The 27,071-nt window shown below is 41.1% G+C and overlaps 1 protein-coding gene across 2 annotated transcripts in view; it reads left to right on the top strand.

The window, feature by feature from the left end:
• The window catches only part of znf236 (zinc finger protein 236), a 61,541-nt gene that overhangs the window by 13,940 nt on the left and 20,530 nt on the right, over positions 1 to 27,071 (top strand). For both annotated transcript variants that reach the window (XR_012596415.1, XM_074654744.1), the window contains exons 7-23: positions 7,121 to 7,243; positions 8,701 to 8,874; positions 9,849 to 10,026; positions 10,509 to 10,781; positions 11,654 to 11,857; positions 12,035 to 12,167; positions 12,786 to 13,046; positions 13,203 to 13,435; positions 14,135 to 14,236; positions 16,794 to 16,936; positions 18,007 to 18,113; positions 20,605 to 20,756; positions 21,485 to 21,661; positions 22,101 to 22,410; positions 23,155 to 23,258; positions 23,883 to 24,317; positions 25,857 to 26,002. Coding sequence is in view for 1 of the 2 variants with exons in the window: in XM_074654744.1 (XP_074510845.1) it covers positions 7,121 to 7,243; positions 8,701 to 8,874; positions 9,849 to 10,026; positions 10,509 to 10,781; positions 11,654 to 11,857; positions 12,035 to 12,167; positions 12,786 to 13,046; positions 13,203 to 13,435; positions 14,135 to 14,236; positions 16,794 to 16,936; positions 18,007 to 18,113; positions 20,605 to 20,756; positions 21,485 to 21,661; positions 22,101 to 22,410; positions 23,155 to 23,258; positions 23,883 to 24,317; positions 25,857 to 26,002 (3,255 nt within the window). In the remaining variant the exon portion in view is untranslated. The remainder of the gene's footprint in view (positions 1 to 7,120; positions 7,244 to 8,700; positions 8,875 to 9,848; positions 10,027 to 10,508; positions 10,782 to 11,653; positions 11,858 to 12,034; positions 12,168 to 12,785; positions 13,047 to 13,202; positions 13,436 to 14,134; positions 14,237 to 16,793; positions 16,937 to 18,006; positions 18,114 to 20,604; positions 20,757 to 21,484; positions 21,662 to 22,100; positions 22,411 to 23,154; positions 23,259 to 23,882; positions 24,318 to 25,856; positions 26,003 to 27,071) is intronic.

The following is a 27,071-nucleotide window of genomic DNA, read 5'->3' as shown; positions in this document are numbered from 1 at the left end:
GTCCTTATCTCAGGTTCACCTGGGTATACATTCTGTTTATTTATTATTCACACCATCTATTTTTGCCATTTCATTCCATGTTGCTATGGGAATGTCAATTTATTGACATTGATTTTGAATATTTCGCCCAATGTCAGCTGGGATCGGCTCCAGCCCCCCCGCGACCCTGAACAGGATAAACGGTTACATATAAATGGATGGATGGATAGATATTATTATTTGTGAATAGAGGTAGATGTGTTATGCAATGTCAACACAATATTTCAGTTACTTGACTTTTCATGTACACTGCGTCCCCCATATAAAACAAGATAAACCAATAAAAATTTGGTCACAAAAAAATAATTATCTTGACAAAAAAGATAGGAAATTGGTGCCACTGTACAAACAATATTCACACATTCTTTTTTGTTTCTACAATGGGGGCGTTTTAATGGTGTTTCTTTTAGACTTAATTGAGTCTGAATAAAAAGCTTCTCACTCTATTCACTGCAGTCAGGTTGAATTAATGTTTACGGGTACATATTTGATGGCTGGTTTTCTCCCCATCCATTGTGTTCCAGTCCACCTGGAAAAAAAAGTGTTTGTATGCGTAATTGAAATGTTACATAATAATTTTCTTTCAGGTGTTCAATTGGAATTTAATAGATTAGAACTAGTAGAAGCATGAATTTGTTTCTCTTTTCTCTCTCTCTTGCTAACATGATTGCGTATTCCATGCTAAAAGCCCGTGATGGGGCCAGTTGATTGAATTACTTCTGGAAAGCCAAACAGCAGGACCATTTGAATAATGCAACTAATTTTCACAAGTGTCCTTCAGCTTTGCTGTTCCAGATAGAGTTTGTCCTTATGATTGACTGACTTCATGAATAAATTATGATCAGGCGTTATTTGCAATAGATAGTAACACTGTCTGCACATAAATGACATAAATCAGCTGCAGAATATAAATTTACAGACACCTCAGCGGTTATTACACTTCAACTGACACTTCAACTGCTTTACGTGCTTTGACTTCAGCTACAAACAATTTACATTTTAAGACATTACCGGTTTTTGCAATTGCAACTGCAATTTTCAGCGTAAGTAAGCACACTTAGATTTTCTAGTTAAGATTGTGGATTTTAATCTAAGTTTCTAAACTATAAAGAAACCCTTCAACAACTTATTTATCCTTCATCCCAAACCCCATGTTTTTGTGTCTAAGTGACTAATGGGGACAACAATTTTAGAAATTGATCCAGTATTGAGGGAGTAGTCTGCAGCCATCGGCCGCTAAACAGGCAGCAATATAATCATATCGGGCAATTGTGCAACGTCATTTACGTCCACTTAAAGTTCTTGTTTTGCCGCTGACGGGCTCAGAAAGTGTCTGACAACATAATGGAAAGGACTCTCTTTTCCTTTCGCTTGTTATTGTGTGTCTCACTCGGAGAAATCTCATTCTGAAACTTTGCGTTGCATCTGCATTGTTGAAATCATCCAATATATTCAGCTATAACATTGACAATCTTTTAGTTAACACTAAGCTACACTAACTACACCTCTAAATCTGAGGCCATGGTTCTCAGCAGGAAACAGGTGGATTGCCTACTCCGGGTAGGGAAAGAGTCCTTACCCCAAGTGAAGGAGTTCAAGTACCTCGGGGTCTCTCGCGAGTGAGGGGACTATGGAACGTGAGATTGTCCGGAGAATCGGAGCAGCAGGGGTGGTATTGCATTCGCTTTACCGCACCATTGTGACGAAAAGAGAGCTGAGCCAGAAGGCAAAGCTCTCGATCTACCGGTCAGTCTTCGTTCCTACTTTCACCTCTGGTAATGAGGGCTGGGTCAGGACCGAAAGAACTAGATCGCGGTTACAAGTGGCCGAAATGGGTTTTCTCAGGAGGGTGGCTGACGTCTCCCTTAGAGATAGGGTGAGAAGCTCAGTCATCCGTGAGGGACTCGGAGTAGAGCTGCTACTCCTTTGCGTTGAAAGGAGCCAGCTGAGGTGGTTCGGGCATCTAGTAAGGATGCACCCCCCCCTGGGCGCCTCCCTAGGGAGGTGTTCCAGGCACGACCAGCTGGGAGGAGGCCACGGGGAACACCCAGGACTAGGTGGAAAGATTATATCTCCACACTGGCCTGGGAACGCCTCGGGATCCCCCAGTCAGAGCTGCTTAATGTGGCCCGGGAAAGGGAAGTTTGGGGTCCCCTGTTGGAGCTGTTGCCCGCGCGACCCGACCCCGGATAAGAGGTTGAAGATGAATGAATGAATAAGTTACACTTCCTGTACTTCCTGTACACAACAAACTCTGACAGTACCGGTGTCCCTTGGCACTCCTCTCTCCACTCTCACTCATGTTTCCACCGTTGTCTTCTGGCAACAAGTCACGTGATACCATAACAAACAGAAGAAAGTATTATTTCTCTGTATGGTCCTTTCCATAATGTTGTCAGACACTTATAATAACAATCTGAGCCTGCAGTGGCAAAAACTAACCCTTTTAGGTGGACGTAAATTGACGGTTTGCAATTGCCCGTCATGATTACCTTGCAGCCCATTTAGCGGCTGCCGTCTGCAGCGTTCTCCCTCAATACTGGACCAGCTTCAAAAACTGTTGTCCCCATTAGTCACTTAGACACAGAAACATGGGAAAACAAGGTCCACGTTGAAAAATACCAAAGTTACCCTTTAATGTGTGACCTCACTAAACTTTCTTCCTTTAATATCCTGAAAAAAAAAATTAATTTCATTCCCTTTTTTAATATCTCTTATCCCCAAATCTCCCTTTCTGCATCAACCACCGAATATGTTTCAACCTCACTTGCACAATCAATGACATCAAAACATGACTTCCAAAAATCTTCTAACTATGTTGATTACCGTCATCTTCCCCCCCTCTCCTTTCTCCGTAGACCTGATTTCTTTTGTGATCAATTTTGTATTGGTATTTAAGCATAATTATATAGGGTGGGGTTACAAATTGATAGATCAACAATAGAGTAAAAAAAAATATAATCACAAATGTCCATGTACTAATCAATACAAAATTGGCAAGCAGCTGCAGAAAAAGAAAACGAGAAAGACAGACAAACAAACAAACAGGAAGAAGAAAAATAACAACAAACAACAACAAAAAATCATTTAAATAAAAACTTCTGCGCCCCCATCCCCAAATCCCTCCCTTTGGGTCCCTCCCATCCCACCCACCCTAGACCTTGGGGACACGGAGAACAATTATATGAAGGATTTAATTGTAGTGATTGCTTGTTTCCAATGTGATATATTTTCTCTTTTTGCCAAGTGCATCTTTGCAGCCCAGTGTTCCATACCTGCTATATCTAAGAAGTCAAGAAGCCATCTTTGTATATTGACAGAATGTGGAGCTTTCCATCTGCAAGCTATTAGTCGCTTTGCAGCTGTAAGGCCAGCTAACCAGAGACGTCTCTGCTTAACACAGAGTTCCAGGTTGGCGCTGTCATTAAGTAACAGGACTTCAGGTGAATAAGGAATTGTATTTGACAATATGTTTGATAGCATCTCTGCAACCTTCTTCCAGAACTCTGCTACCCTTGGACACCCCCAAACCATATGAAAAAAAGTACCTAATGCATTTTGATTGCATAAGGTGCAGTTTGGTGATGGTAAAGATTTAAATTTATGCAATATGTGGGGGGTGAAATATGTTCGGTGTATGAAATTGAAATGTATAAGTTGATGGTTGGGGTTCCTGGAAGATAGTTGGATGTTCTGCCAGATTAGTTTCCAATTTAGGTTGGAGTTATTTGGAGAGAGGTCCGTCTTCCACAGTCTGTCAATAGTTAGTGGCTTACAGGAGGCCTTATGTAAGATAGAGTATATTTTCGAGACCAGTCCACTAGGGCTGATCAGAGCTGTGTGAAATGCATGTATGGGAAGAGATATGTTCCAAGGCACACCATAAGTGCGCATCGCTGTGCGGAGTTGAAGATAAAAAAAGAATGATGTTCCAGGTAAATTAAAATGTTTCTGGATGTCTTGGAATGCTCGTAGGCCCTGAGGACCATAGATGTCACCAAGAGTGTGCACCCCTTTACTGCTCCATTGAGAAAACGAAATTGGTTGGCTACCCAAACGGAGGTCAACATTATTAAAAATGGGAGAGTGAAGATACCAGTTAGACAAAATTTTACAGTGCTTTTCGGCAAGACGCCAGGTAGAGATTACTTATAGTTACACTTATAATTGAGCCAAATTTCTCTTGATTGTTTGAGTGAAATGTTGGAGTATATCAGGTCTTGTAACCTGTGAGGGTGTACCATGTTCTCTTCCATTGGCCTCCAAGACACCCGAGAAGCAGGATTTAACCATTTTGAGACAGGACGCAGTACAATCGACCAATGAAACCACTGGAAGTTAGGTACACGAGGCCCCCTTCATCTTTTGGCCTTTGGAGAGTTAATAGTTTCAGTCTTGACTTTCTATTCCCCCATATAAACCTCAACATTAAAGAATACATTTTTACAGTGGTCTTTAGGTGGTTGTAAAGGTACCATTGAGCCGAGAAAGTTGATTCTTGGGAGGACATTAATTTTAATAGTGGAGATGCGAGAATGGAATGATAATGGGAGGGTTTTCCATCTTTGTAAATCTGCTTCCATCTCTGTCACAAGTACGTTGTAGTTGTTTTTTATAATGTTTGCAATTGAAGGGAAGATTGACACTCCTAAGTATTTGATGTTCTGAACCACCGGAATATTGGATATGGAGGTCAACTGTCTTGCTGAAGCATTCAGTGGGAGTAAAGCAGATTTAGCCCAGTTAACTTTATATCCCGAGATCTGGCTAAAGCTGTTCACTATATTTAGCAGATGGGTAAGAGACCGATCATCGTCATCCATTGTTTGTGGTTTGTCAGCTGTCTCTTTGGGCTTGGAATTGCAGAGTCGCGTCGACATTATAATAGGCGAGGCAGGCAGAAATGAATCTGCTTGTTTGCAAGTTTGACTGACTAAAACGAGGTCTGATCAAAGGTTTTGTAGCAGAAAAGTTTGGGGAGTTCGGGCAGAGGGAGATCTACTCCGCCATCTTGATCACGTCACCTGCCTGACCTGATTTCAGTCCTGATCTTTTTGTCATTGTTGCCATCTCTACCTTCCCTGTCATCACCAGCTTTTCATATGACATCTATTCCACCTCTCCCCCTTTGCTCCCACTTAATGATTATCACTCTAGTGGAAACACGCATCTTGGCCCCATGAGAAATGGCCTCCTGTACCCAACCATCTTTCCCATATGTTCTACACAAGTACACACTAAATCCGTAAGGCAGCTGCCACATACCCGTCGCCATGATGGCGATAACACCTTACTGGAGCTCCTCCATATGCCCTCACTCACTCTCACAAACATTCAACTTCAAATGCATCTTTTCTTACCTTTCTCCACTTCCTGTAAACAATCTCTGTCAACAGACACTGATCCTCCACTTCACCCAGGGATTGACCCTCATGGAAAAGCAATCCCCTTCCCCTGTGATTTTTTTTTCTCGTTGCAAACTCAACAGTCACACTTGCTCTTATGGATTTTTTCTTAGTGCTTACACTCCTAAAAGTTGTTTTTCACCCACCACTTGCTGTTGTTTCAGTCTGGGATGTCAGTAGTTCAATTTTCAAGTTATTTCCCCCTCTCTTACCTCTGCATCTTACTCATCCCTGCTCAATTTCTAAGATTCTCCAAACATCCAAAACTCAATTCAAATTTCACTGGACTCTTGCTTCCCTCAAGGCTAATTAAAAAAAACTCCACTGTTTTCTATCTGAAAGTCTTTCCCATTTCAGATTCATTGGTGGTCAAAGCACCGTACTGTACACTACCGGCACTTCAGGGTTTCTGCCAGAAAAGTTGTTCGGACAGGCAGCGCCAACCCAACATTTTTATACTTTTAAATAACAAAGTAACGGGGGACTTTTATTGTGAAGAATATAGGAAATTAAATGTGTTTATCATCATTTTCCAGCAGCTCATTTGACCAGTAGTCACAGCCATGGTTACACACACACGCACTGAGTTAGTCCTTAAAGGAGTTTGCTAGTTGTATGACATATTGTAGTTTATAAAACATCTTAAAAATACATAATTCCCCGATGCTTTTACCCGACGGGGAGTCAATTTAGGCCTGGCAGGCTCCCGGGCTTGCAATACACTGGCGGAAACTCTGCACTTATTACTAAGATTGACAGACTTCCTAAATAATACTTTTCCCCCCTTGATTATATTATATATTATAACATTATACTGTACTTGAGATCTTAAGGTGAAATTACAACTGTGCATTGCCATGCATTGTCTACATCATGTTATAATAAATCACCAGGAGCCATCAGGTGGTGATATTCACAAGAGAACAGTTTCTTACTCCTACATATGTTATTATAAATCATAATAAATGACTCCCCAAGGGGTGTAAGTACTCAAAATGTATACCTATAAATGAAAGTGTACACTCTTGAGCAGTTCCCAAGTTAACGAAAGAAACTTGCATTTGACTCGCCCACAAAGTCGTAAATACCTCTAGTCTGTTGATAAAACAAAACACCAAAAAAAGGCAAATATATCCATATAATCTTCTATTTCTTCATAAAACTGTGTACATTGAAATAGAACCCATCATGCCTAGACCACTAACAAGAGCAAAGCGTGAAGTGTATGTTTACAACTACATGATGTTATCCCCACTTCAGACACATTATACAACTTTTACACTTACTGCATTTGGTCTGTCTTCAGTATCTTTCTATCTTTAAAGTGATATGATGATGATGATAATCTCAACTAATCACTGTGTGAAATGGAGCTGCAGAATCCAGCTTGCTGTAATTGTTAGTACTCAGTCTATAAATCTCCCAGGCCTTGCAAATAAATAATTCATTTAGTGGGCAAAGCAGTTGAGTTCTACCAAATGATATCTGCATCCCGTCCAGGGGAACACCACAACCTCAATTTGCTTTTGACTGTGATAGGTGGAGATCATATCATCATACATTTCTCTCAAGATTTTCAGTGACTAGAATGAGACACTGGAGGGGAGCTTTAACAGCAAAACACGTACATAGCAGCCATGGTTAATGTCTTGTATGCGCTTTATGTTCTCTTACAGACTAAAGGCGTACCACTGTTCCCGTGCATGGACTGCAGCTGTGTATTCAAGAAGTTGGGCAGTCTGAATGCCCACATCAGCAAGATGCACATCTCTGTGATTGAGGTGCCCTCCAGCACTGCGGTAAGAGAACAGCATGCAGAACACATGAGCAAAAATGTTGTTACAGTACACTTATTCGGCCCAGCATCCACTTTGAGTATATTCAAGGATGTTAATTCTTTTGACCCTGGTGAATGAGGTTAATGCTGTTAATGCACTTATTCTTAGAAACAGGGACAGATGCAGGGCACCGCAGCCTCTTTAGCCCAACAGCAGATAAACAGAGGACATCTAGTTTAAATATGCAACTATATTTAATTCTGAATTTAAAATCCCACTCACTGTATTTCCTTTATAAGCCATTGGTTCTTTTTCCAAAGATGTTTTTATCTTTCTCATTACTGGCAAATAATGATGCTGTCTTTTTTTTTCCCATTGCCATTTCAGTACTTCCACAATTTCCCTTTGCCAAAAACTCTAAAAGCTTCCGCTTCATTTGCACTAGAAGAGCTGCAATCTCTTCCATTTTAAGGCTGTTAAACAATTTCCATTCTGCTATAAATCAAGCAAATTGGACCTGTCATACAGCCCAAAATGCAGCATAGAGCCTGCCAAGCTTCTCAGCGATAACCTCCGTTGGTAATAAATAATAATAAGAAAATAATCCGTGTGTTGGAATGATCAGATGAGATGAAGATGAAAAATTAGATGTTTTTCCTCTTGAATTTACTTGTTGGTATGCTTTCCTCACGTCCGTTTCTCTTCTCGTCCACTGATTCGCTTAAGGTGAACAGCCAATCAGAGTGATATCTCTCACCTACGAGCTGAATTGGCCAAAAAGCCTCCGACACGGACTGACTAGAGCTGACGCTGCGGGACGCACCGCAAAAACTAGGTCGACAGACGCTCACCCACGGCCCCAAACTGGCCATCCTGATGGTCGGATGCAGCCGACCATCAGCTTGGTGTGTCAGGGCTTCCGTGAGGGCACAGTGTCTCGCATGTAGGGGCACATAGACATCAACTAATTTTCTAGCATGCACTGTATTGCGTTTTCTCCACTGGAAGGGCACCCTTGAGGGCTCTGCATCACATTTTCTCCATGTTAATCACTTTATCATGTTTTATCTACCATAGGTGCATCAAAGAGGGTACTTTTATGGCATTTCTTTTCGAACATGGGGGTACCCCAGGAATCCACCAGTGTTAAAATGCTACATGCCACATGTCCTCAGATAAACTAACCTAGTATAAGTAACCATAGCCACTGTCTGTATTTATTTAATTGTCTGTGTTTGCATTAAGCATGATAAATGAAAGTGTCAGTGATTCACACAGATGTAGACACTAATTAACATTTTGTTCAATAATGCCCAGTGCTCTGTTAATTTTATGCTCCAGAGAGCTCCTACTAAAAATTAGTCAGCTTTCAAATTGCAGCCTGTCCTGATCTTGTGAATGACCCTTTTGTCAAATCGGTCCTCGTCTTCTTTCTTCCCTCCTTCTCGCTCCATTCCCCCATTCTTTGTCTCCCTTAGGAGACGGAGACGACGGGTCAGGCTCCTGGGGGATCGGAGGGCGGCGAGGGGGTGACAGATGTCATCCAGCAACTTCTAGAGCTGTCTGAGCAGGTCAGCGGGGAGACAGTCCAGCCCCAACCTCCAGAGCCAGCTATTGCCATGGAGACTGCCATCAATCAGGACATCCTTCAGGTGAGCAAAGGGCATTCATCCACACTAAATAAATTACATGATCAGCACAGAACTCATCAGTATTCAGGGCCCCATAGACTGACCACATGGGAACCACATGCCTCAGACCAGACCTAGAGTATATGATTCAAATATTAATCTTAAAGTAACGAGTGCACCACTTCAGCTCCAATCCCCCAGTGTGACATGCACTCTTGAAGATGTGAGGATGGACAAAAACTCCTCGTTTGGAAAAATTCTCCTTGTCTTTCTCTGTGTCTGTGTGTGTGTGTGTGTGTGTGTGTGTGTGTGTGTATGTGTGTGTGAGAGGGACTTGCAGTTAGGCACAGGAGCACACAAATGCACGACTCCACCTACAGTTTGATGAGTTTAGTCATCATAAAGTTAGTGGAACCATTTATGTGGAAATGATTAGGCTGGAGACCGGAGGACCCACAGTGGGATGATATTTGGACACGGAGAAGGAGATGAAAAGAAGAAAGTTTTCTATAAACTCACTGAAAAAGTCCCTGAAATGATTTTAGTTAGAAACCAAATTATATTCTCTGTCAAGTTGCTTTTCTTTGGTGACTGAATGGCAGGATTTTGCTGCTTGTGGAAGCATGATCCATCCAGGAGAAAGGAGACAGAATAATAATGAATTTGTACCAGGAAACTTTATAAATGCCTTGGGTACTGCAGGAGTTGAATAGAGCCTCTGCTCTCCAACACAAAAGGATGTGATTGTCACTGAGCTTTGGTTCTGGACCATCACATCGCCAATGTTTTGTCAATGTTTGCCACAATATTTCAAGCCATACCTCAAATTGTTGAATCTATAATAATAATTCTATATGTGATTAAGTTTGGTATTTCTTTTTAAGAATTGAGAAAACATTCTGTTGTAAGGTTTGACTGTCATTTCCATAACTGTATTTTGTTGTACATGAAGGCATTTTTAAGCCATGGTGTTTATTTCTGTTCTGTTTCTGCAGCAAGCTCTGGAGAACAGCGGGCTGAGTGTGGTCCATCCGCAGAACGACGCCACATCCCGAGAGTCCCAGAACCAGACAACCGAGGTCGCTGCTGGAGAGAGCAAGAAAGCACAAGGTCCCGACAAACCGGTCAGGGAGAAGAAAAGGAGCATTTTCAAGAAACCTATACAAATGCCAGGTAGGAGGGGACATTACAGAGCATTCACACAAGCATTGCATCACAATGGCAAACTCATGAACATCGAATAACATTTTGACTCCTTATGAATATGTGTTGAAGCTCAGTAGGTTTGGTATTGCTTTTCAGTCATAAACTTGGATTCTCTCTTTGGGAAATTTGCAAATGTGAACCATGTTGCAGAAAAGATTACTCAGTAAAGCAAAAACAATCTACCAATTATAACTTAGAAATGATTTACTAAGTAAATATACTGTTGCAGCGGTTGCAACTTCAGAAATACATTTAAAAGATTGTCTGGTCTCATCTGCATTCATATAATTATGAAATCTGCTGTTCAAAGTAAATAAGAAAATCTGTCTTTTTTTTTTTAATGATTTACAAGGATTAATTTCATAATGAAAGCAGCTTCCAGTTGCAGCACCAGGCTATCGACTGACAGAAACACTGGACAGCTGCTTCACTCTGCCTTCCTTTCCCAGGCTCAATCAGGGAGGAGAATGGCGTTCGGTGGCACGGCTGCCCGTACTGCTCCAAGGAGTTCAAGAAACCCAGCGACCTCGTCCGCCACATCCGCATCCACACTCACGAGAAGCCTTTCAAGTGCAAACAGTGCTTCAGAGCTTTTGCTGTCAAGAGCACCCTCACGGCACATATGAAAACGCACACGGGCATCAAGGCCTTTGAGTGTCAGTGCTGCCTCAAGTGCTTCTCCACTTCTGGTAGCATGAAGGTACACATGCGTCTGCATACAGGTGAGAAGCAGGTCCACTACATGAAAGGGTTAACAAACTAAATTTCGACATTTCGAACGCACTTTTTTCACTTTATTGGCTTATTCCTCACGTCGGTTCAACACAATCAGTAAGCGCATAAGTCATACATGAGCTTTCAACATATTTTCAGATTCCTGGCAGCCTCTATCATTTAGTATTCAGCTATATGTTACAATAAATTATGCAGCAAATGACAAAAGCTGGACATGTGTAAATATAGTGGTGCTGCTACAGCTAGAGCCCTCATTTGCACTCACTTGTTTGCAATCATTCAGTATTTGCCTCTTCTAAGAGAGATTAACTTAACGAATCATCCCCCTGGACATGAAATGTCAGCATTAGTGTGAACAAACAGAACTGTAACACTTTAATTATTATGTGCATTAGTTTTTTTCTCTCTAATTGCTATGTAATGGCACTGTCAATGTTAGGTGTTTACTTTAGCTTTGGTTATGTGTTAGCTCTAAGCTAAGGCGTCTGATAGATATGTTCTCAGCTGTATTTCTCACCAAGGCGCTGTGCTTATACAGTTTCACATCTTTGTCACATTTCCTTGTGCTGTAATTTGGTTTCTTAGAAATCTATATTGTCTCCTGCTAACTGAAAGGCTTTGTAACCTTTTGTAGACAAAAAAATTAAATAAAATTATATGAGCTTGCTTACATTTTTGGTTTATGTGTGAGTTCCATATTTATTTAGATTGGCTTAGGGATAGTGAATTCTCATATATTTTGTGTAGCTTATTTATTGATATATCTTTTGATGTTTGTATCAAAGTACATGTGTCAGACTCAGTCTAATTCTCTAAATACTAATTCTCCAAAAGTGCTGTTTTTCCCCACTCTGCCTAGGTGTACGTCCTTTCCCCTGCCCTCACTGTGACAAGATCTTTCGTACATCGGGCCACAGGAAAACACACATCGCTTCTCACTTCAAAAGCTTGCAGCAGAAGAAGCACAAGTTTCCCCGAAAAACCAACAAAGCCAAAGTGTCCAAGAGTAACCTACCTCTGCCTGATATCCCCCTGCAGGAACCCATCCTCATCACGGACTTTGGTAAGGGCATATGTTGAAAGGCACGTGTGTTTACACGATCGTACACATACTTTTTCAGTTGTCCTTGGGATGAAGGGGAATGCATTAGGTTGCTTTCTTTCGTGTATGTTTCTCTGCACAAAATAAGATGTCTTTTCACTAGGAACACATTTTGCTTGTTCACGTGTCACTTAACAGGCCTCATCCCATCCCAAAACCCCCGCCTGGCTTTCCAACAATACCTTGAGGTGGTGGGCAGTGACCGGCCATACAAGTGCCAGTTCTGTAGTAAGGCCTACAAGAAATCAAGCCATCTGAAACAGCATGTCAGGTAAGGCTTCTTTATAACATTGCATGTCCAGTACAGAATGTAAAAGAGTTTAAGCAATGTGACTCCAGAGAGGGCCATTCGCGTTTTCATATCGGCGACCGTAGCTCTCCAACACGCTTGGCACACAGGACAGGCTTCAGTTGGTTGCAATCTGTAACCTCAACACTAGATGCCACCAGATCCTACACACGGCTCCTTTAAAGGTCCTTTAGAGACACTTACCTTTAGTCAGTCATGTATAAAACAGAATATTAAGAATGAATAGCCTAATAACTCCGCTTCTCTGACCTATATATCTCTGTTGAACTTTCTAGCATTTGCATTATGACAGACTTCCAGCATTTGTCTTCCTTTCAATATTGAGAGGTTAATCTAAATGATGGCGCTGTCATCCTCGCAGCCTTTAGTGACAGTTCCCTTGTTTCACTGATAACTGGAAAGGCACCACTTTAGTAAAACGTCAGGGAATTTGATTCAAATTGGCCAAGTAATAAATTGCCGTGACTGTTCGCACCAAACCATGCATAGTAACTTTTGTAACGATGTTTTCTGTTTATCCATGGGGGGAAATGCAGTTTCTTGCCTTAGCTCAGTGTTGCCATCCTTTTATCCTCCCAGGTCTCATACGGGAGAAAGGCCATACAAGTGCGTGCAGTGCAGTCGGGGTTTCGCCTCCTCAGGAGTCCTCAAGGCTCACATCAGGACCCACTCGGGCCTAAAGGCGTACAAGTGTCTGATGTGCGACACCACGTTCACCACCAGCGGCAGCCTGCGACGCCACATGACCACACACAGTGACATGCGACCTTACATGTGCCCCTACTGTCAGAAGACCTTCAAGTCATCACCCAACTGCAGGAAGCACATGAAGACACACAGGTTTGGGCTTTTTTTTTCTGCGTGTTTGGTTGTAGTTTTTTTCGTTTGTTCTTTTATACACTTTTTGCCATGGACTTTCTGTACAAACCAGAAAGTCACACTAGACACACTAAAATATTAATCTAAGTTTCTGCCTTTCTTGTTCCGCCAAACCAGGTATGAACTGGCCCAGCAGCTGCAGCCCCAGTCGACAGATGACCCCTTAGGAGGGGGCAATGTGGCCCATGATATGCAGGTGGAAATAGAGGGAGATTCCCTCCAGCAACCCCCTGCTACCTCAGCAGAGCAGCAAAGTATGCTGGGACTGGGCCAGACAGAGGTTGTGAATGGAAGTCAACAAGTGACACTGGAGGCACCCCTGACTGACCACGCCCTTGTACAAGGAGAAGGTAAGCAGGAGCGGGTCCAGAGAGGTGGCTCGTCATAGATGGATTACTGAACGGGCCTACTGGGTACAGGGCCAGGGTCCCTGGACCAGAGCGTCTGAATGGATTAACTGTTAATCTTGTAGGAAAGTCAACCCAAATGTTTATAAAGAGACACACATTACCCCAAGGAGATGCAAAGAAATATGTGGCATCCCATCATGCCCTGAAATTTGACCTTTCTCAAGAATGTTTAAGATTGAAACCCTAGCCCAGAAAAAAAAAGGCCAAAAATATCAGATGTGCCATTATGTTGCAATGAAAATGTCTGTCTTTCTGAAGAAAAAAAGAGCGACATCCATCTTCAAAGACCAGGACCTGGTTTCAGAAAATAGAGGTCATCACTGTCCTTCAGAACCAAGCGGATCAACATGTTTTTCATAATCAACGTTTTGTTGCTAGTTTAGAATTGGCTTTTCTAAAACTACCTTCATGTGTAAAATGCATGTTTTGTAGTCAGGTTCAGGTTTTTTTCTATACCCAAGACACTGTTATTATGAATAAGTGACTCGTGTGACGTAATCTGCTGTTCAACTACACTTTAAGTCCATAGTACGTTTTTCACCTTAACTAGAAGCAGAACATTTGACATGTCATCTCTATCCGTCTTTGTCCTTGACTAACCTATCGTATTGCTCTGCATCTCTTTCTCTGTGGCGGCAGACTCGTATGTGACTACCCAGCATGCTTTGCCCCAGAATATCAGCCAGTTTGAGACACCAGCACTTCCTCAGCCTGCCTTTGATCAGCAGGCTCTAACGCAAGGTACACACACACGCACACGCACGCACGCACGCACGCACGCACACACACACACACACACACACACACACACACACACACACACACACACACACACACACACACACACACTTTCTGTCTCACTGATTTCCCTCATGCATGCTTTTCCATTCTGTAGAATCAGATTTCACACTATCATGTCCGTAATGCATGAATAGACTATTTGCTGTGTGTTTATGTATGACAAAGAAGTAGAATATCTTTGTAGAATAAACTTTCTGTGAGCTTCACACGTCAGAGGAGACAGCAGCTGTTGGTTGTGGGGGAAAAGCCAGTCTCACTACAATTCAAACAGTTAATTTGGTCATAGAGAGACACACACAGATGGTACGTGTACTATCTCAGTGCTTTCTTCCCTCTGCATTGTATAACTCTTAATCCAGTGTAGTGCTCTCAAACATATGGTTGGTACTTTACTCCCACCAGCACCAACCACAGTTCCCAGCCAGTTGGCATAACTGACTGTTGTTGGCAGCCCGGATACTGTGGAATAACAACAGTGGGCACTTGCAGCAAACATCTCTCAGGCAGATCTACCTTTTCCTTGCTCTCAGGAGGCACTACACCCTTTTTATCTGTCCAGAACAGACTCATCATTCTCACATGGTCTCGAGTGCCATTGAATTTTCAAGGGCACACAGCACATGTGCCTGTGCAAGAGGACACTTGAGCAGCTAATCATATTTTAACCCCCAGTGTGCCACTGCAATGTATAAAGCATTTGTATGTAGTTGTTAGTGCTATAACTTTGATCCCTGGGGTTTTATGTGAGAAACCCTGTATTGTTTTTGTAACTTAGTGTGTTTGCTCACAGCAGTCATCAGTTTACCTCAAGAGTCTCACTTGGTAAATTGCTGCAGCTCAAAGATCACAGGTGCTGTGTTTTCATATTCGGGGCTCTTAAACTGTCACAGAATGAATGATGAATACCCAGACTGTCAAACTGCTAACATTTTTTTAAAAAAATCACAAAAAGGAGCTTCAGACAGTATTTCTTTGTGGATTAAGCAGAGGTTACTTTTGTTCTGACATATCCATGTAGGCACAATTTGAAAGCGTTTCAAATTTGAAATCATAGCTTTGAATGGTTATATACTGATTTTTAAATTCCATCAAATATAACCAAACTTCATTTACATTTCAACCGAATATTGAAAGACAGAATTTCAAAGGATAGTTTTAGTATTTTCAACCCATAAAACAAGCCCTTAGATGGATAACTTGTTTGAATGCGCATTGTCTTGAATGCATTTATTGTAATTTGCTTTGGAGAGAAGTGTCTGCCAAATGAATGTAATAATGTAATAACGTTATGAATCCCCAGAGTGGAAACTAGTTTGGTCGCCCATGCACAATAACATATAACAAGAGATTCACAAAGTCAGACAGCTCACAGCAGACAACACTTACACACAAACCAACACATACTCCAGGAGAACATTAGTGTAGCTCAGGAGCCCACCTAGCCACTAAAAAAAAAAACAATACTATATATTAATACAATCAATGTATTAATAAATTTAAAAAACAGACCATAAGTGATACACCTAAAAACAGGACTGGTAAATATGAAATAAAACCTTTAAGATTAACAAAGGCATATAAAAACAAGACCAAAATTATGTTGAAAACACAAATTATAGCTCAGGAAAAAGGCAAGTATCTAAAACCGTCGTTCCAACTATCACTTTTTAATATCATCACCCATAATCACTTGGGCAGGAGCAGATAAATCAATAAATATAGATACTAAAGTATAGATACTTGATCGAATAACTTACTGCTGTTACATGTATCATCTGCACTACCTACTAGAATCAAAACGTCAGCAAATTATGTGTTATTCGCTATATGCAGTGTGAACACAATGTTAGGTTACAGTAACACTGAAGCAGGAGTTAATGATCTCATCCCAGGTCGTTCAATCCATTTATTAATGGCACTTCAACAGTTGTTCTGGTCACATCAAAGTCCTTGTCTAGTGCGTTTTGTAGTTTTTAGACCGTTTACACACAGATTTCTAACAATAACAGACCTAAGGCTGTGCATCATCTCGCATATTTCTGCTGCAGGTTGTATTCCCTATGCTGGTCAGCGATCAGTGTCAGCAGTCAACAGTTTCAATGAATGATGTTTTTTTGCTCAAAGTTCAGTAATTTAAAATCAATAAATGCCATCCTCCCTGCTGGCGGGCCAAGTTTCTGCCTGTTGTTTTGCTGTGTTGTGCAGAAGTTGGATAAACACAAATGTTTTTTTCATAGTTATTATTTTTGCTGAGAGAAAGATTTGTGCTTTATTGACGTACCAACTGCATTTTTTTGCTGAGTTGTGGATCCATTGTTGCTGTTAAATGCTGTGGCATCAGGTATTCTGCCTCTTATAGGTCTAGTGTTTTTATTTTAAATTCCTCAATTGCTTGCAAAATTGCATAGAGCCAGTATTTCAATCATCCAATGCTAGTGCCTTTTAAATCTGACCAATAACTCAAGAGACTTTTTATTCTCTGTCGGCTCCCATTCAGGCTTCACTATCACTGAATCGAGCTACAATCAATCCCAGTTCTCCACCGTCCAGCAGCTGCAGGACTCCAGCACCCTGGAGTCTCAGGCCCTGTCCTCCAGCTATCACCCCCCAAATCTGCTCCACGTTTCCAGTGCTGAGGTGGTGAGTCCTGGGCCTCCATGTGTGCCATTAGCCCTTTCCTACACTCACCTGGACTTCAATTCTCAGATTCAGACAGCTGATATATTCACAGTGTCAGAATTATTTTTATTAATGATATTTAAGACTGATATCAGACTTTGGACCACAGGCTCCCCTTATAGTAGATGCATAGATTTGCATATTGATGGTACAAAAGCTGATCTTTTTGAAATTATAATGTAAGTACAATGCATTGGAATATATATAAAGTTAATTTTGTGATTGATGCAAATATTTGCTTGATTATTGTCCTGATTTTATCATTGATTATATAGCACACCTGGTGTTTTTTATTTATTTAATTGTTCTAATCTTCCTTATTTTCTACTTTTCATTTCGGTCTTATTTCTAACAACTGTCTCAAATAACACATTTGTTTTATATATATTATAGGATATAGCATGAGATATTACACAACAAATGATTAAGACATTTTGGTAAACATGCTTATTCTTTTTTTTTTTTGCTGGAGTGGGACGAGAAGATCGATAACCACTCTCGTGTCCCGTTAAGTACAGAAATGAAGGGAGAAACCCGCTAGCCTGGCTCTCTCAAATGTTTAAAAATACACCCAGCACCTTAATAATTAAAGCTCCCATGAAATAGTATTATTGCTTTCTTAATATGATGTACACTCAGTTACCATTTTATTTGGTACACCTAGCAATGCAGTCTAATCCAACCTGCAATACCTCTTACCTTCTAGAAGGTTATAATATACATTTTTTGTTGAAACTGTTTTAGAGAGGTGTTGATTCCAAAATGATCATACAGTTGAATTGAACACCTCTCTAAAACAGTTTTAACAAAAGCTGAACATTATAACCTTCATGAAGGTAGGATCAGGATGTATTGCAGGACATGAGAGTGACATCATACTTTTCATATAACTAAGCTAATAAGAGTATTTCACAAAATGAAAAACTATCTGAATCAAACATAAGACACTTGAAACTAATGATGTCCTTGCAAATGTATTTCTATCTGCAATGAGCCGAGTGTATTTTGTTGATTTGTCTTTTATAATCTAGACAAATGGGCTTCTTCAGCAGAGCAGTCAGGATGAGCTTCAGCTGACCTCTGAAACACCACAGGACTACCAGGAGGACAGCGAGGACAACAGCAAGAGAGCCTACAGGTTCACTTCTCAGTTATTTCTTTTGTGTGTGTGTGTGTGTGTTTCCATGACTGTATATGCCTGTGTGAGTGGCTTCAGAAAGTACTCCCACCTCTTCAGTTTTTAAATTTGTAAAAGCACCAGAAGTAGTAATTACAGCTTCAAGTTCTTCTGGTTCTTTTTGCCCACCTGTATTTCATAGTCCAGCATTTGGTTGGGTTATACAAGGACACTCAGTGACTTTACCATAACTGCTCCAGTTGTCTTGCCTGAGTGATTCGAGTTGTGTTGAAAAGTGGTGAATCTTCGCCAATTTTGATGTTGTTCATTGTCCCCTCAAATCTCACCAATCCTGCCATAGCCACATTTCACATCAGCCATAGTATTAACCATGCCATGGAAAGTAGCTGGTTTTCACCAAAGCACTTGGCATTCAGACCAAAGAGTTAAAATGTGTCTCTTCAAACCAGAACATCTTTTCCAACATGCTCTCAGAGTGATTTGAGAGCAGTTTGGTAAAAACTCCAGGTAACGCAGGAGTGGCATTCATTCAACCATGTAGGCCTGATTGTACCGCAGCACTCTGGCCTGCAGCGATGGGTTTTCTGTCCGATAAGTTGTCCCATCTCTGGACATGAACTGCTGCTAGCCTCCTCTTTGTCTTTTCTCTTGGTCACCTACTTGACCAAACAGTCCCGTTCCCCAGATGATTGATATTTGCTGTTGGGCATATACTATCTCAAAGGGCTAGTGAGAGTTACGCTGTGATCATTGGTCAAGATGAATTGCGGCGTCATAAAAGGTCTAAACAGGATCTAAAGACCTGGACAGGTGTGCACAAGAACTTTAGCTGATATTTCATATTCATTTCATATTGTTTTGATGATACCAGCTACTACCCTTAGAAACCCTGTTATCTGACCTGATGCACCACAGTATGGAGTTATTTTATTCCTGTCAGTTTGCTGGCTTTTAGTTTTCCCTCATTGCAGTGATTGCGTTGTATTTGTGAGCTCAGTAATATCGAAGCAAATCTTTCCCAGTGTTTAAAACAGATTAATGATAGGCACCATCATAAACACGGAGCCCGGGGAAATAAAAGCCATTATTAACAGCATTCACAATGACTGCCTTTAATAACTGTACCTGCCTTTTGTTATCAGCATCTTTCATTGCAAACTTTTCCCCAGATAAACTATAACAATATCATTTAGAGACATTCCCCAGAGATACATTCATGTTTGACCAGGTATCTGAGGCATCTCCTCAATATACTGTAATCACTGTTCCATCTACCAAAAACGTTTAAACAACTTTGTGAAAGGTAGAAACCGAGTCACACACATGTGTTTTTTTATGAATTTATTTTAATCCATCCAAGGGATTTGACTAGAATGAAATAAATAACCTTAAGTCGTCTGCATCATCCGTAATTGGATATTTCCCTGCTAGTCAGGATTTACCCCTCTGACAAGAACTCAGGCGAGGAATAGCAAAAACTAATTTTGATCATTCACACACACTATGTTTTCTTCCCTGACACCAGCTTAATATTTATGCAGCTCTAGTGAAGGTGGATGGTAAACATATAGAGGTGGTTCTCACCCTGTAGAAACTTTTCAGTGAAAGTTCACAGGAAGACACACACAAGTTCAGAAAAGAGTGTACTTAAGCTAGATCTGCCCTTATGAGGAGAAACAAACAAGTCTGGTTTCATATTTGGTCATCAAGTGGAACGAGACAGTCCTGAATCAACATTTAAACCAAAGCTTCAGATAGAAAATAATGAAGTCAGTGTTTTACTTTTGGACTCAAATTATAAATATGTTTTTCCCCCATATTTTGTCTTTTTTTCTCAGTACAAAAGTTGCAGCCTCCCTCCCCAACTTCTTTTGACAATGACAACGATACAGCTCTAGGTTTATTTGAAATGTTTCAGAACATCACACAGCGTAATTATCAGCTGCCCATGCAGAAAACAAACAACAAACAGAACTCACCCGCCAGCTGCTTTGGGGACGGTGGACACTTGGCTGTCAGCAAAAGGCGGTGGTGTTTATGATGGGTGCTTTCTTGAGTTATTCCGTATTCTTCTGTTTCGTATTGACAAAGAGGCAGACAGGTCATTTGTGTAGCTTGGATCAGATATGTTTGAAAAGACGTCTTTCCTCTTGTGAGCTGTTAGGTGCAGATACTGTATGTTTGAAAATTAAGCAGGAAACACATACTCTGACATTTAATAAACACACACATGTATGCATGCTGTTATTGTGTCCTCCATAGAAGAGTTGAAAACTGTTGAACAGATAAAGAGCCAGAGATTTGACATTGAAAATATACTGAAAATAAGGTGGATAATGCCCCTCAATGTAAGGACAGCCTCTCTTTTTCTATTAAAAATGTCCACCATCAGCCCAATGTGTTATGTGACTATACAGACTATCTAGATCTACCGAGTGGTACAGTAAATAACAGCAACAATTATGAGTCGTCTTTTTTTTTCCCTTTTCAGGTGTAATTGGTGTAACAAGGGCTTCAAAAAGTCAAGCCATCTGAAGCAGCACGTGCGGTCCCACACCGGAGAGAAACCATACAGATGTCATCTCTGTGGACGAGCCTTCGTATCAGCCGGAGTACTGAAGTCCCACCTCAACACGCATACAGGTGAGCTGGGAAAATTAAGAAAACTTAATTAGATTTTACAAACCAAAAGACTCTAAAGGTCATGGACACTTTTAAATATATCATATTCATATATTCATATTGGTATTTAACTTGGAACACTTAAATTATTAAAATCCAAGTGGTAGACTGTGATTAAATATGTGAATCACCTTTTCTCCCAGAGCCTGGTCGTGCATTTTACTGACATCAAGATTAAAAATTAAGAAGTTATACATTTTTCACACATTTTGTGCAATTCAAGATGTGTGAAAAATTGTAAAAAAAAAAAAAAAAGGAAATACCCAAATTAAATTTCATGACCAAAATAAAGTTATGAAATGAAGGTTTTAAAAGTATCTAAATGTCTTAAAAACAGTTATTACAAATGTTAGTTTTGACGATTAAATGAGAACAGGATTAGAACAATATACAAAATGGAATTAATGTAAGTACTTAAAAAAACTAAAAGATAGAGACATTGTTTCATTGACATTAAAGTTCCTTTTTAGGGACTTTCAGCAAAGGACATACATGAATACATACATTAGTAGCGTGAGAAAAATTAAGGAAAGTTATCCAGTTTTTATAATTTGTGTTTTTAAGTTGTTCTTAAATTACATTTCTCTTGTAAAACCTCCTAAAAAAGTTTAAAATAGAACTTCCTGAATCCTTCCATGCCATGACACGACTCCATGTGAAACCCGGCCTCTCTCATCTCTCGTTGACAGGAGTGAAGCCCTTTAAGTGTAACGTTTGCGACGCCTCATTCACCACCAACGGCAGCCTGAACCGCCACATGATCATCCACATCAAGTCTTTCAAATGCTCCATGTGTGACGACAGCTTCAGGACCAGCCTGCTGTGTAAGAAGCATATGAAGAAGGAGCATGCTGTGGAGGATCAAAGTAAGGACGCTTAAACAACATTCGGACGTTTCATTGCGTGACATGTTTTTTTAGACGCAAGGTCATTCAAATTCCATTGCATCTCCATAGTCAGGAAGGCTGTTTGAAGACATAAACAAATTTTCGAGGGAGATGAGACTGATTTAAAAAGGAGGAGAAAGGGGAAATGCTGCAGTCTATCAGCATGCAACAGATAAACTTTTGTCTTTGGATTAATGGACAGAAGGTTAGAAGCTGTTTCTACTCTACCGTTTAGAAAATCTGAGGTTTCAAGTAACGTGTGTGTGTGGAAACGATTTCCTGCTGTTGGGATAAGTGCATATTTTTACTCAAGAAGGAAATGTTTAATTTTAAACACATCTTCGCCTTAGTTTGAGAGTCTCCTAGCATGAAATGTAACCCAAAGACACATTGTGATAATAGGCCCCTATACTCACAGTTATAGGTCTGGATAGTCAAGACGTTGAGGAAGAGGAAGAAGACGACGACGAGGACGAGGACGGGGACCAAAAGTCAAAGAGGAGGGGTTTGGAAATCATCACTTTCACTGAGGAGCAGACGGCAGAGCTGGCGAAGGATCCCGGTGAGGAGGCCTCTGTGTCGGAGCGGATCCTCGCCCAGTCGGCGGCTGAGAGGGATCGAATCAGTGAGATCAAAGACAAGGCCGTGGAGCTGGAAACAGAACCCAAGTTTGCCAACTGCTGCAATTATTGCCCCAAGAGCTTCAAGAAGCCCAGCGACCTCGTCAGGTAAATATCAATATCTGTTTTATAGTCCTTAAGGAGAAACACGTCAGCTTGCCGTGGTCTTTATGACGCAAAGTTTGAATACAATGAATACACTACATATGTTTTTTTAAAAGACATTGCTATACGATTGCTTAAAGGGAATTCTGGTATTATTCTCATAATTGTAGCTGTTCTGTATATGGTTCAGGAAACTCTGGTAAACCAATACACATCAGGACGAGCAGTGTGAGCTTCCTAAAGCTTTCCAAATATACCGACAGAAAGTAATCACAGAAAGAAGCCCCCAGTTTATCTATTGCAGCTAACTGACAACCTTTTTCTCACCTGACACCACCACATAAACCACGGATATCAAAATAAAAAGACCATCTTTGGTGCAAAGTTACATTTGTGATTTAGGAGAAGAATTATTTTGAATAAATAAATAATTAATGTTATAAATATGTTTTAAACATCTCTCCAGAAGCTGTTATTGGACCGGTAAAGTTCCACTTGTCTTTTGAACTGAGCTTTGACTTTTCTTTCCCCCAAAACAAGTCAGATACACATCAGTGAGCCGCATTTATTATTTAAGTTTTATAAGTTAATAGTAAACACTGGCATGGCTGTATATTGTGCTGCCCGTTTCCATTAGTTCACTCATGCAAACAAACTTACGTTGGACTCGCTTGCTGTCTTTTTTTTCCACTTAAAAAATCACTGCTCTTTTCAAATGTGCCCGAATCGATCTGCTTCAATCTCTAGGCACATTCGGATCCATACAGGAGAACGACCTTACAAGTGTGATGAATGTGGGAAGAGTTTTACTGTGAAATCCACCCTGGATTGCCACGTGAAGACACATACAGGTTGGAGTTTTATCACTAGATTTCACTGCTTTATTAAGTTGATGATGAAGTTGTTTTACTTTCTTAACAGGATTTCCTACTGGTTGTGGAATTTTCTGGAACATTATGGTATTTGGAGAAGTGTATTTGACACAAGCCCGGAGATTTGATACAGGATCTTGCGAAATCAGACAATATGAATGAATCTTAGATTACTTAAAGGAATGGTTTCACATTTTGGGAAATATTTTATTTGCTTTCTTGCCGAGAGTTAGAAGATTGATACCACACTCTCATATCTGTGGTATTAATCTTGAACTATTTCTTTGACACTGAATTTTGTAATAGTTTCCAGCCCAACTGTATTGAAACTTTGATAACTACTCTAAAGGGAGAACAAGTGAAGTTAAATAAATGCTTAAAGCTTCCTGACCTGATGCAGACTCTTTGGGGCTGTCCTTTGTAATTTCAAAGCTGTTTGATATTAACAAAAGTTACATAACTGCTTTCTTATCAGATCCATAATACACAAAGAAAAGACAAAGAACAGAGAGGACTTCTGAAACTTTGACCACAAAGAGACAACAAGCTGGAGTTGTGATAGACCCACAAGTCACATTTATTCTCCTTACTGTATCTTTGCAGGTCAGAAACTCTTCAGCTGTCACATGTGCAACACCTCCTTTTCTACAAAGGGCAGCTTAAAGGTGCACATGCGCCTCCACACCGGCTCCAAGCCCTTCAAATGTCCCTTCTGCGAGCTCCGCTTCAGAACTTCAGGCCACCGCAAAACCCACATCCAGTGCCACTTCCGGCCGAGCCTCGACAGCCGCAAATCCAAGCGGTCTGCCTCGTCTAGCGGTCATGGTCAAGATCCAAGTACCGGGCAGGCTCTGGGACCGGGCCAGGGGCAGCAGACAGCAGCTTCAGAGGCTCTTCAATCCGTGGGTCTGCTACAAACGTCCAACTCGGACCCCAACATTTACCTCCCAGCCAACCAAGTCCTGACGGGGCAGTTTGACCAGAGCCTACTGCAACCAGGACTGGTGGGACAGGCCATCCTGCCAGCCTCCATGTCAGGTAGGGATCATAGATGGGTCACACAGAACAAAAAACAGCTTGTATTTAGTCTTGCAGAGCGGTAGATGATTAGAGCATTGGTATATTTTACTGCGATTGATGCAGGTGTTTGTTAACGAGCTTTGATTTTAGTAACTCAAAGTTATAGCGGACCATGGTCAGCAGGCATAATTTAGAGAGGATGAAATGACCAAAGACAGTGAAATGGAGGCACTGAATTGTATTATCCCAAAGAGTCACTGTGCGGCGTTATGGATGACCCAACAACAACACATTTTAATGACATTTGACACTTACTAACCGTAATGTCAGGCTGATGATTAATGCTTGTGGGTGTAACTGAAGTGCTGCAGGGTTCATCACTTCTAGTGTCGATCGGTCAGTTTGTAATCAGTTGGCAGTTGCTCAGGACAAGATGAATCACGTCACAATGCCTGATGTGGCCAGTGCTGGGAGGAGGAAGGTGCTTTATCACCTCAAGCCACCTTTGTGTACCCCCTCCCCCCAATCACAGGATACAAATCTGCTAACCCTTTAATGGAAAGTTTATGTAAAATTCACTGAGAAAGTTGCATGCATGAAGGAAGTTTTATCATAAGATCGGCTCCTTGTCCTCAAGTTTGGGCTCAAGAAACAAACATTAATGAAAAATGTTTATTGGATTGGGTTTATGGTGCTGTGTAAATGCTTAATGAGGGTGTTACGGAGCAGCTGTGATTTCTGAATGCAGCATTTTGCACATACTTTCACCAAATCACTCCAATTCATTTTAGTTAAATATGTTTACTGAAGTCTGGCTGCCGTTTGCAGCCAAGAAATAACTTTCCCCACACAGACCCTGGGGCATAACCGTTATGGCCAAACAGTTTTCCAGTCAGTGCTTTTTCTCTTCAACCTCACCGCTCTGGATTTTTTACATTCTCACTCTCTTTCTCTGTTTTCTGTATTTTTTGAGAGAAGTGCACAGTTCACTGGAGGCAATCCTCTCTCAAAAACCTCCATCCTTTCATCATCTGGGAAACGACTGAACACATTTCTTTGTTGTCTCTCAATCCTTTGGTGGTACTTATTCATGAGATATTGTTGCTCCAGCAGAAACTATCAGTTTATTTTTGTAGCTCAGAAGGCTAGCAGTGGATATAATGGACTGTATGGCATGCTTTTATATCTGGCCTCTGACATGAGACGTAAAATTATATATCTGCCTCCTCTACCATAAAGGTACCTTTTTGTTTCAGGCATAGCCCTTTGTTAATAAAACCGAATGCTTCTTTACCTGCCATAACCTCACAGCAATAGTTAGGATTTCATCCTTTTTTTTTACTGTCAGATGATAAAACTTTAATCTGGCTTATAACAGCTGGTTGAGCTTAACAGTAGGTTATTTATAAAATATACACACATGTTGACGCTGGAAAAAACTGTACTTTCTGTCCCTCTGCTGCCTGAAAGGTTAATTGAGGTCTACCATTTAGCACAAAATTAGTTATTAATACCAAAATGTGAATATCCAAATATGTCTATGTGTGTGTGCTGCAGCTGCAGGAGACCTGACCGTGTCTCTCCCAGATGGCCTGACCACGCTGGATGGCATCCACCTGCAGTTGACGCCTGCCAGCCTGGTGTGCCCCAACGTACAGATCTCTGGCATCGATACCAGCAACATCAACAACATCACACTACAGGTTACACACACAGACTTCTGAACATCGTGTTATTATCCATGTGTGTCCTCACCCTGACCTTAAAGGGACTGTTTGTAAGAATCAGAAATTGCTTGTTAACAGCGACACCTGTGGCCGTTAAGTAAAAAAAAGTCAGCGTCCTGTTGCTCGCGCTTGTGCTCGCTCTACATACACATGAACGACCATTGATCAACACAGTGAGGCGACACACGTCAGCTAAAACCACAATATCACTCTATATTTCACCTGCTTGGCAGTAATGTTAGCTGACCAGACGAAGGTCTCTCCATGAATCGATGCTGATACTGTGTTTCCTGCCTCAGCCTCCCGACCGCGGTCAGAAGGAACAGGGGAGACACCGGAGTTTTGGTCGGAGACGATAACGTAACTCTTCTGCAGTGTGTAGTAGGGGTGGGCGATATATCGAATATAGTCGATGTATCGCGGCTTGTCCCACGCGCAGTATATAAAATGACTATATTGCAAACATCGTCTACAAATTGTCATGTAATATTTTTAAGCCATCCCGCCGGCATGAGACTTGCTTGGGCATTTCCTTCTCTCCCTCTTCCCCTCTTCTCTCCTCTGGCTCCCTCTCACACACACATACGTCACAGACTCCGGCTCCATCCAGACCTCTCTCCTGGGTTAGTGAGTGCAGGGTTTTACCTGCATAGAGAATTACGAGGCGGCCGCCTCCATCAAATTTCCGTTGTGTCCGTTTTCTGCGGTGAGGGGCGGTCCCCTTCTCCGTACTTAAGTACAGTACTTGAGTAGCCTACAGTCCACCACTGCTAGAGCAAGAAATTAAAATTGTTCCAAAAGAAACCACTAATGAATATAAACAAGAATGTTTTAATGCAGACATACAGTGTGCTGCAGTGACTACAAGAATCATCATATTGGTGTGATTGTATGCATCAAAGGGTTAAATTGAGCATTTATGAAGTGCATAGAGGATATTTGAAAATATCGCAATATATATCGCGTATCGCAATATAGCCTAAAAATATTGCGATATTATTTTTAACCATATCGCCCAGCACTAGTGTGTAGTGTGCGGCATGCA

The sequence above is a fragment of the Sebastes fasciatus genome, chromosome 12 (assembly GCF_043250625.1).
Source record: "Sebastes fasciatus isolate fSebFas1 chromosome 12, fSebFas1.pri, whole genome shotgun sequence".
Taxonomy (NCBI): Eukaryota; Metazoa; Chordata; class Actinopteri; order Perciformes; family Sebastidae; genus Sebastes; species Sebastes fasciatus.
This window is presented reverse-complemented; position numbering and strand designations above follow the sequence as displayed.